This window comes from Wyeomyia smithii, chromosome 1 (genome assembly GCF_029784165.1).
Source record: "Wyeomyia smithii strain HCP4-BCI-WySm-NY-G18 chromosome 1, ASM2978416v1, whole genome shotgun sequence".
NCBI classification, from domain to species: Eukaryota; Metazoa; Arthropoda; class Insecta; order Diptera; family Culicidae; genus Wyeomyia; species Wyeomyia smithii.
Genome location: NC_073694.1, coordinates 35,814,913 through 35,825,937, shown reverse-complemented (window position 1 = coordinate 35,825,937; position 11,025 = coordinate 35,814,913). Strand labels below are relative to the sequence as shown.

At 34.9% G+C, this 11,025-nt stretch overlaps 1 protein-coding gene across 3 annotated transcripts in view; it reads right to left on the bottom strand.

Moving 5' to 3' along the window:
- Window positions 1-5,655: 5,655 nt before the first annotated feature.
- LOC129718447 (protein aubergine-like) overlaps window positions 5,656-11,025 on the bottom strand; it is a 34,357-nt gene continuing 28,987 nt past the window's right edge. For 2 of the 3 annotated variants that reach the window (XM_055669237.1, XM_055669238.1), the window contains 2 exons: window positions 7,768-8,706; window positions 5,656-7,711 (listed from right to left, as the gene is read on the bottom strand). In XM_055669237.1, the coding sequence (XP_055525212.1) occupies window positions 7,447-7,711; window positions 7,768-8,706 (1,204 nt within the window). In that variant the 3' untranslated portion in view covers window positions 5,656-7,446. The remainder of the gene's footprint in view (window positions 7,712-7,767; window positions 8,707-11,025) is intronic. The other variant, XM_055669236.1, reaches the window with a different exon arrangement.

Genomic DNA, 11,025 nt, shown 5'->3' with positions numbered 1-11,025 from the left:
ACAGTCATACCTCGATATAAGACAACCTTGATATAACGTAACTCGATATAACGTAACTTTTACCTCGATTTAACGTAACTTTGAAAATGCATTGAAATTGAAAATAAATGATACAGCAACTGTTTTCGGGGTATAAATTGCTTCAAAAAAGTGTTTGTAGTAAGTTTTAAAATTAATGAAACTAATGCGAAAATTGTCCTAAATGGGCATAAAAAAGGTTTAAAAATACTTTTAGGTGATGGAAAATAGGTTTTCACGTATCCTTCAGCAACAATTCACAGTCTTGCATCAATTAGAAAAAAATTGTTTTTTGCTTGTTGAAATTTTCTCTAAATGGGCATAAGAAAGGTTAAAAAATACTGATAGCTGATGGGAAATCAATCGAAAATTTTTTTTTTTTGCTTATTGAAAATCCTAAATGGGCATAAGAATGGTTTAAATCACTGATAGATGATGGAAAATAGGTTTTCTCGCATCTTTGAGTAACCTGTGTATCAATTAAAAAAAAATTTTTTTTGCTTCTGAAAATATTTCTAAATGGGCATAAGAAAGGTTTAAAAATACTGATAGGTGATGGAAATGGGTTTTCGTGCATATTTGAGCAACCATTAACATCCTTGCATAAATTAAAAAAAATATTTTTTTTTTGCTTCGATATAACGTAACTCGATATAACGTAACGAAAATAAAAATAAAGTTGCCTTATATCGAGGTATGACTGTACCTTGGTTTTAGTTTGCATTCTCATTTTTTATTTTAGAGAATAACTTTTTTTCCCTTAAATATGCTCAAGTTGCGATGTATGAACGAAATGTAGCCAACAATGTTGTCTTTCACCAATTTTTAGCCAATTCGGAGATGACCATTTTTTTAAATCGATGTTTTGTGTTTAAATTGCATTTTTTTCAGTGTAGGACTTGATATATAATTTTTTATATATTTTTTTTATGAAAATTCAGACAATTTCCTAAAAGTTACTCGTAGAACACTTTTTTGTAGAATTTACCGTTTTTGAATTATATTTATTTACAAAAAATCGGCAAAAAAAGTTTCGCCTTTTTCAGAAGACAGTCTAGACTAATTAAGGAAAAAGTAAGTATGCAGAGATGCTTAATTAGGTGATGTTTTCACATCCAAAAAGTTTCAACCAATTCGGAGAGGGTGCTGCCAACCGCGGGTTCATATGGCGCGAAATCCGTCAATTTTTGCAATTGTTGACGTGATAACTTCTATCTCCCGATATCTTGATTTACTGATAGATACACAACTTTCATCATTTATGTAAAATCGAGTGCCAACTTTCTTCATGGCCTGTTGGGTAAGACTGTTTCAACTGTTGGTTTCGTATTTGCTTTCGAGACTAAGAGATATTCTTACCATGATTTGACGAACTCATAAAATTCTTTTTCACCATACTTTTTGGATCGTGCGTTTCTTCATTGCAAAACCTTCTACATCATGTTCGCTCCATTCAAAAGAAAAAAATGCGAATATTTCCCATTTTTAATGATGAAAACTGTTTGCCGGTATAATTGATCTTCGACTGAAATAAGTTATTCGACACCTCTTGGTACGGTTAACGGATTCCTCGATTCGTAGACTTGGTAAATTTTATCGCTCACTTTTTGGTTGCATGAGTTTCAAACTCAACTCGTTTCAAAATATTCCAATCGCTCTCTCAGTGTGGGCGTCCTCATCGGCTTCCCTATCAATGATTAAGCGAAAATGTACTTCTCCAACTGATGCGATTATAGTTCACTCTCCGGTGACCAAGCTTTTGAATTTCTACACTTTTGGTAACATCATAGACTTTTCTTATAATCTCCGGCTTCAGATCTCCACGGTTTGGAAATGGAGCCAGTATAAAAATGATCGATTAATGTACAAAAAAGCACGTAGGATTGGTATAACACTCTTAATGATAAATTTTTAACATTGTAATGCGTAGTTAAAAAAAACACTCCAAAAAGAAAATTCAGAGTGAAAATGTCAAAATACTCAAACCTGTTGTATTTTATTTTAACTTCTCCAAATTTTGACAGTTAGTATTTCTTTCAATAATAAACAACTTTCTTAAAAGAATTTTTTTAAGAGACAACGCTAAATCTCGACGATTCATGTTTTTCTAAAATATTTGGCATAAAAAAATTCAATTTCGGAAACTTTATTCTCTTTTCCTAATCGGTCCAAAAAGAGAAACTTTGACGGTTTCGAGGCTCGACTTCCGGAACTTCGAACTCCGATTACAAAGGCTATGTTCATCTTCAAGAGCTTTGCCAGAGACTTGTAATACACAAGTTCTCGTACGTGCGGAGAAAATAACGACCATCCGGAATCAAGCCGATTGCTAGATTGATTTTATTAAAAAATTTTTTTTCGATATTTCTCTCTGTCATTCTCTAGCTTTCTTATTCTTGACTTTGTGTCTGTCACCTATAGTTTTTTTTTCGTCTGCTTATTAACCTATCATGCGGACGTCGTTCTTCCTCTCACGGAAAATAAGGTTTCTAGTATCAATAGTTTATTCCGGTGAAGGAATATCGAGAAAAAAACCTTTTTCAGACTACGTAACAATGTTTTTTTCGGTTCGAAAATTTCATGAACTAGTGTGAATTTTTCTATCGGGAAAAAAGTTGAAACCTGATATTTATCATTAGATCACAAATCAATCAGTTTTCATCTTCGTGAAATCAATTCACCGTTCTAAATGGTCGTCTTATGTCATCTTCGTGAAATCATTCCACCATTCAAAATGGTCGTAAAATATTTCCACGCGAAACGTCGCTTTTTCCGTTTTCACTTCACTGATATGAAACTCATAATAACCCAGATTTCACGGCAGATGTCACTTTGTGACATTTTTCTCACTTACGTGAGTCCCGTAGTAGTAGGGCTCTATTCACTTCACTCCGATTTCACCGTGAAGTGACTCTCGTAATAAGTACCTATATCTGATTCCGGGAAAGATGCTACTGTACAATAGAGCTGGCATTTTCATGAAGACTTTTTTCGAGAAGACAAAATACTTAATGCCTAGCCCTAAACGAAACATTTATACACTCTGGTTTATGCTAAGATAAATTGAGTTAATCTGACGAGTGGTTCTTTATAGGTTAATTTACCCTATTTCTCAAAAATAATAGTTTTTCGCCAGGGTGGTCCACTGAAGGACCCTAATCACAATTGATTTTGATCTAGACAAAATAGGGGAACTGCTCCATTATTCATCTCAGCCTATATATTCATCTCATACAACATGAAAACACAATTGAAAACAGGAAAAAACGCATACTTTCTTCTTGAACTAATCTGCTAATCCATGCAATGGATTCTTCTTAGTTCACTTTAGATTTCTCATAAAGTAGAATCCTCAAAAACTCATTTAAAATCTCTAAATTTGATATTATGTTCGGGCCTCTGCACTTGAAAACTCATTTATTTCTATAACCTACCTTAGAAAACAAAATCCGCGCATTGCTTTATACGGCTACAACAGAACTCGTTCAGCAGCCAACCAAAGTTTTTTTCATCACTAGCGGACCACTTTTTATTTTAATTACCAAACAAAATCACTCACTACACTAAGAATACTTTAATCTTTGGAATGTTCACCTAAAATTTCCAAAAACAAGCTTGAATTAGCAGAAATATATGAGATGAATTTTTACAAATCCTAAATTTCATCTGATTTTACTGCGTTGAAGAAAATCAAAAGTTGCTAAATCAGTTTCTGTTGAAACAAACAAATCTTACTGAAAATGTTGAATCAGTCCGACATAATTGACAGAAATCGACAGCACTGCGGTGGTTACCTAGGTTACCAATTTTGCACGTAAACAACTACAGCAGATACCTAGGTAACCTACTACGACTGTCTGCGGCTACGTTCATTCATTATAATGTGATTCATTCATGATTTGAATTTGGGGCGTCGTGAGATGAATAATTGAGTAGTAATTCAAGTTTTGAGATGAATATGGAAGCGTTGTGAAAAATAGGTTGTTTTACAAAATTCAGGATAAATGTAGCTAAGTTTACTAAATGTACAATGCTGGGCGATTCCATAAGAGCATGTAAGCGTATTTTGTTCAATGATTTCGTGAAAATTTGGTGTTTAATCCGTGCATTCTTCGTGAATATCGGCTTATTGAGATGAATAATGGAGCAAATATCCTACGCAGCCTTCGATTATTTTTTTTTTGCATGAGTTCATCCACTTCTCGTGCAAACGTGTCTGGATTCAAATAACAGAATGAAACTTAAGTTTTGTAGAACGCCAACCAATAAGCCTATTAATAATATAAAAGGGTTCATTCGTGATGTTTGTTTGCAAAATGGGCTGTTGAGAAATTTGTATCGGTTGCGTTGTTTAACAATTTCGAGTTGCACGAATCGAAATCCATGTGACCTATGCAATGAAGATTTACTTGATTTGTACAAATAATAGTGGACTTTATGACGCAGTAATGAAACACTCTCAACAAACTATTTGTCAATACCAACCCATCAAACAATTGTGTTATATAACAGCTCATTAAGCTGTAGTTCAGCCAAAATCCGTTTAGTAGCAGCTGTACAAGTTATAAATCAACATCATTGTTTGTCGGGAACTGTGCGTTTGCTACGTCAGCTATGCGGTCGTGTATACGTGTATATATACTACAGAGGTGGTGAAGAGGAAATTTATAAAAACTGTTCTACTTGACTGAAAACACCTTGAATTTTACATTCAAAATACCTTTCGAAACAGGAACTTTAGCTAATCAAAAATCTGGATAAACACCCATGATTGCAGTGTTCAATGCAACGCCAAACCACAGACAAACAGACGTACCACGAGATTTATTTCCGTGGATCAAAATAACGGCCATTTCAAATGAGTTTCAGTTATGCGGAATATTCCCGCCGTAGCGGTGGTGACGCTGATGTGCCTTTTCCTTTGAACTCAGTTGACAGTATTCGAGCACCGTACTGCCAAAATCAGCAGAAAAGCTGAAAGTTTATCTTTTGTGGAATATGTCCAGTAGATGTCGAATAAGTTAGTCGGAACCACAATTTTCTTAGAAATTTGTATGCAGTGGTGCGTCTGTTCGTCTGTGGCCAAACTGTACCGCATCGGATTGCGCCGATCATGTGCTGATACAGCGCATAGCAAACCACTTAGCATAAGCAACGAATGAGCGCGGTAAATATATTCTATGGTTAGACGTCGACCAGAGTAGCGTTGCTTCAATTTACTTCTGTGAACATACATTCAGTTTTTCTGGGTATAAAAAGACAGGTAAAAGTGCGAAAATGTTAGGGATTGGCCGTCCAGGATTTTGACTTCTTTCAAAACAGTTATGTACTAGTACTGAAATCGGCACTAGAATGGTTACCTGTAATTTTTACCAACATTATAACAAATTATAACTTCAAGTTTCCATAACAAAACATTGAGGGAAAATTTCATTTCGGTTTTTTTTGATAGTCACTATTTAGGTGGTGGTGAAGGTGTCTATATTTTTTTCAAAGTCTGAAATGTCAGTTTCACATTCTACACAGATGGTACCCTAGTCAAGTAAAAAACGCAGTCTCGTGTTACAAAGGAATTTTGCATAATAATAAGACACAGCTTTTGTCTCATCATTTATTTGTTGGTTAATCAATACAATGTTTACTTACAAGCTATAATTTTATTCGATACGCTTCGCGATTGCGCTAAAACAATGTTTAAGTTCATGCCGAGACATTGTAAAGTCAAAGTCTTCACAGTTTTGATGGTAAGAGGCCATAATGTGATTGGGATATTATATACATTGACTTTGAAGTAGGTGCGTGAAAAACTAACAAAGTTAATAAAATTGTTACTGAGTCAATTCGCTGCGAAACGATATCGTTCATAAATGAAACTGCTGCAAACTTGCGACGCTTTTTTAATGATTGTATGTTTACACCTAAGCATGTAACATGCTTCATATGATTGAAAAAAAAAAAAATGATATTTAGCCTCACGTACGTTATTAGCTCAATGAATTATTGTGTTATAATAATCAATGAAGGTTAGTTTGGCATCTTAGATAATTCTTAAGGTCTCAACTCTTCTACAGTTTTTTTTATAGTTTGATTTTCTTGTGTTGTTTCAATATTTGATGTTGGTCTTTTTCGACCAAATGAAATTTGGTTGTATTTTATTCACATTTAGTTATTATAATATGAAGAATATGAGTATCTTATTCTGAAGTGAATTGATGTCTGTGCCTGATATTTTCGCCCTCAATCAATACTTCTAGTTTCTCGAGAATGAAGAAAATATTATTGACGTGCATAACAAAGAGAAGAGACCTTAGTGAGTGCCTCGAGGGACATATGATTTGACTTAAATCGAATTTAAAATTTGTTCGTCGAGTTTAATTATTCGATGGTTATAAGTATGATTCAAGCCATTTCAGGATTTCTGGCTCAATGCCATTTTTTGCAATTGAATAAGTAGTATTGGTATATCGATGTGATCAAATGACCTACTAAATCCCATATAAAAAGCTTCCATGTGGTTTCTATTATTCATTGCATTCAATAAATATTTTATTGGATGCAAGTAAATTAGCTCTTGAATGGTTCAGTTGTGGTCTACAGATGTTTCCTCACTAACTAATATTGTATAGTTTGTCATAGTGGCATACAAATTATTGAGTTATTCGAGCAATTCTCGGCTCAATTTCGGATTTTTTTTACTATTACTGCCATTTAGAATAAGAGGTTCATGTAGACTTGTGACCATTTTCTAACTCTAACCCATTCCTCGCGGGTGATGCCATATGACATCACCTGGCATATACACTTTGATAATAGTTTAACAACTATACTTGAAATTTCTAACTATGAAAACGTTCTGAGCAGTTAGAGAACAGATTGATCTTCAACATGCAATATAGTTTGTGCCAATTATGCCTGCGGTTGCTGGGTAATAAGAGTTTGAATGTCATTTCACGAAGTAAAAACTGATTTCTCTCCGCGGGGATAGAGTTAAAAATACTTTTAAAATGTTTCCTATCATTAATTTGGTATGATGTTTTTTTTTCGATTTGCTGCGACTCTCAACAATTTGATTTGGCCGATAAGTTTTTAGCTGTCATGCATTAAGTTTCGTTTTTCCTGACCATAATTTATAGGTAATTTTATGTGGCTCTTAGAATAAAGTAGTAAAATCTTTCAAAGAGTTTTTTTTCTGCTCGTAATGTAGAATATGGAATGTAGTACAAATGATATTTAAAAGTATATTCAACGATGTATTATGGTATAGTAAAATTATGCTTGATTAAGTAAATATGTTGCTTAGAATAAAAATATTAAATATCCGAACCGTTGTACGGTTCATTAGATCGTTTTAAAATTTGAAGTAAAATAAAAATATAATTAGAATAAAAGATTTCCAATAAAAAAATTAAAAGCATGCTCATAGCTAGCTTAGAGATAGTACAATTTCTTCTCCAAATTCTGATGTGGTGCCTGGTGCAGGTACTGCCCTGCAAGAAAGGCCAGCTTGTGGGCATACTGGCAGACTGCCGGTACGCCCAGTGTGCCGGACCAGTTGTAGTAGAGATGAGTCTGTTTGTAGGTGTAAATCTGCAGCCGATCGGGCCCAAGTCCGGATTCATCGCGCAGAATGTTGTACGCCGTTGGGGAAACCGTTCCCTGGCGGACGCTTTGCGATACCAAGAAGAAGTCATTCCTGTGAAATTTGAATGATCAGATACTAAACACAATTCATAGCTTTTGATCACGTACCTTTCAGGCAGGGTTATGACGTCATCTACAATGGTACCAGGAGCTGGGTTTCGTTTCTGATGGAAGAGTCGCGTGTTAATTCGTTTGTTGACAACGAAAAAGGTGAGTTTTGGTCGGTCCGCTTCGGATTTGCAGGCAGCGTTAATTCTTTCCTTGATAGCCGCGATTTCATGCTGATAAACGTATCCCAGCTGTCCTTCGCCAACGCCGTCACGGTAGATAATGATTTGCTGTGGCAGGACGAGTTCGAAGTCTTCCTGGTATGAGCGAATAGCTTTGATCACGTTTTGGGCCATAAAGTTCGACAGTTCTTCGCCACTCGAGTGCCGATTAACGGTGGAAAAGTATTTTGGGAGTGCGTGATTCTTCGCATACATCGTGGCTACCAGAGCACCGAAGGTTTTTGATCGATCCTTTGTATCGTGGCATGCATCATAACCAATTACCATGACCCATGGGATAGGGTTTTGAACCATCCAGGGGATTCCTCCTAGCTTGCAGTTTAGCTGGATGGCCACCTTTGTGGCCACCGACATAAGATTTCGTGTATTTCCGCCCTTTGGAGTTATGGTTCTCGCCTTCAGTACTTGCGTTGCTATGGCCCGTTCAACGCAGCACTTCTTTTTGATCGCCGCATACCGATCGGCTTTGTCGTTCGTTACGATGCACATGATCAGCTGGGGATCTTTTTGGGTGATTTGGTTAAGTTTCTCAACGTATACCCCGGTAGCATCGTTGGGAATGACCAGCCGTTGCGGGTTACCGATTTGGAACCGCATCGATCGGGCGACTGTCTTCAGGCAGTCCAGAAAACCGGTAATCAATTTTTCGGTAACTGCCGGCACTACTACGTACCAGTTGTTAAGCGCCACGGTGGCGAACATTGGATTGTTGCGGAATGCGTTCTGCCACTCCGCGTCATTTCCGGAGCTAATTCTACTGGAAGTGGAATGATACAAAGTAAATAATTTGGCTTTAGAGAAGAAGCTCTAGGCTTAAGAGGAAAAAAAACAATTGAGTTTAGGAAATATTGGGGGAGGTCTCCAGCTCAAGAACCTTCGACAGTTTCAAAAAGGGTGTAACAAATGGATTCAATATTTAGAGTTTAATTTCTTTCTGGGAGTCTTGATAAATAGTTTATCAAACAGGGTCATGAAAAGGTTGATATGGGCGCCTACGAATATTTCAAAAATAAATAAGAAGCTGAATATTTTTCTTATTCATAAGTAAATCTAATATCACTTGAGCTTTAGGAACAGAGTTATTTCTGGCATCATTATTCTTTAAAAATTCAATTCATTACTAAAATCATATCTAAATTGGATATTATTATATATTTTCCAATACTCAATCTTATCATAATAAAACATTCAGTGGTTATTGACATCTGTTGGTATCAGCAAAATATGAAACAAGATAAATGAATAAACTTCAAAGTGTCGTACGATTCAGTTGAGCGCCAGAACTGTGAAGTAGAGTAACAAATAGCAACCATGAATAGGACCTTCAACGGTTTACGCTCTCTAGGACGCAGCTATCGTTGATATACTTTTTTTCTGAGAACTGAAGCCGAGGTGGCTCGTGTTGTTCTTTGTATACAGAACAATTACGGGTCTAGCGTTACTATTCTTCCAACACAAATAGTCTTTTACCGAGTCGGAAATGAAGCCTATAATGACTTGCTTGTTAGACCAGCATCGTTCCTCGAGAGCCGCTGGAAGGTTTGTCTGTGTTACCTTGAATTTGATGATCCCTTTTTCTAGATATATATTTTTCTTTTTTATTATTTTTTGAATCTTTTTTACATGTTCTATTAATTTTGTTTTTTACTATTTATTATTCGGTGTGTTTCTTTGTGACATCATCTTCTGTTTCTTTTTTATGGTTTTGAAACATTCTTCTGTTTTTTTTTCTGGATTTTGTTCAAATTTCAAATTTTCGATGTTATTGCTGTAAATTTATCTTTTAATATCTGACAGGTAATTTTTCTTATATTGTCTTCCTCTTTCTGCTACATTTATGTCTCACTCATAACTTTTTTTATGTATCCGTTTAATATCTGTATGATATTTCTGATATTCTTAGTTTGATTAGTATTAGCTTTTTTCTCTATCTGAATTCAATATTCTTCTGTTACTTATTTCATTATTTTTTCCATATTTATAAACATGTATATTTCGTTATTTTTTTTTTGTACCTTCTTGTCATATTACCTCTCGCTTTTGTTTCTTTCTAAAATTTGATTTTTTTCATTTTTTTACATAAACTTTTTTGTAATAGTTTTGTGTTGAAACTAGAAATAGTCATATAAAATTACCGTATTGCATATATCATTAAACTTTTGTTGTTTTCACTTTATTTTCTTTCTTTTTTGTTTCTGTTAACTGTTAGTTTCGTTTGTATAGTTTCCTACTGATCTTTTATTCTCTATTGTTTATGCTAGTTCATTCTTAAGATATGTATATATGTTTTTTTTTCGTCTTCTAGTTTTTTCCAGAACTTTCTTTCGAATGTTTAGTTACATCTTAACCAAAATGTTTGTTCTCCATTTCTCTTAATTTTTCAGTTTCCATATTTTGGTATAATTTTTTTCCTTTTATGTTGTTTATCTCTTTTTGCACGTCTGAAATTGACTTTTGAGTTTGTGTCCAGGCTCGGGTTTAAGGGAGGACAAATGCCCCGTGCCTTTAGACACGAGGGGCTCCCTCTAGTTCTGGGTCAGGCGTGAAGCAGAGTGGAGACCTTGTTTTTGCTCGTCAGCTTCCAGCCAAGCGTCAAGTCATATCAAAATTTAAAACTCTCTTTTCTCGATTTTTTTAAGAAAAGAGGGCTCCACGATAATATTTGCCCCGGCCCCCCTAGCACCTGAATACGGCCCTGTTCGTGTCTTACAATTTTATTACCATATCAATCGTCTTATTCTGTTTTTTTCCATCGGGATGCGGTATATTTTTCCAAATCTGTATCATATTTCCAGTTCACTTATTTTCCGCTTTCCCAGCTGCACACATTGTCTGCTTAATGAACTCGAGTATATTCTACGTTCAGGGTATTTTATTTATATTCATGCTCACTTTTTCTAATTATTTTATATTTTTTGTTACTCTAGACTTTTACTGTGTTTTGTTTGTTATTCGTTTGTTTGTTGAAGTCTGAGGTTTGATTTTGATACATATATCCTCTTTTTGTTTTCAAGTTACGTGTTTGTCTGTTCTGGAATTTTTTAATGTTTACAGACTTAATGTTTAGGAAGTGTTT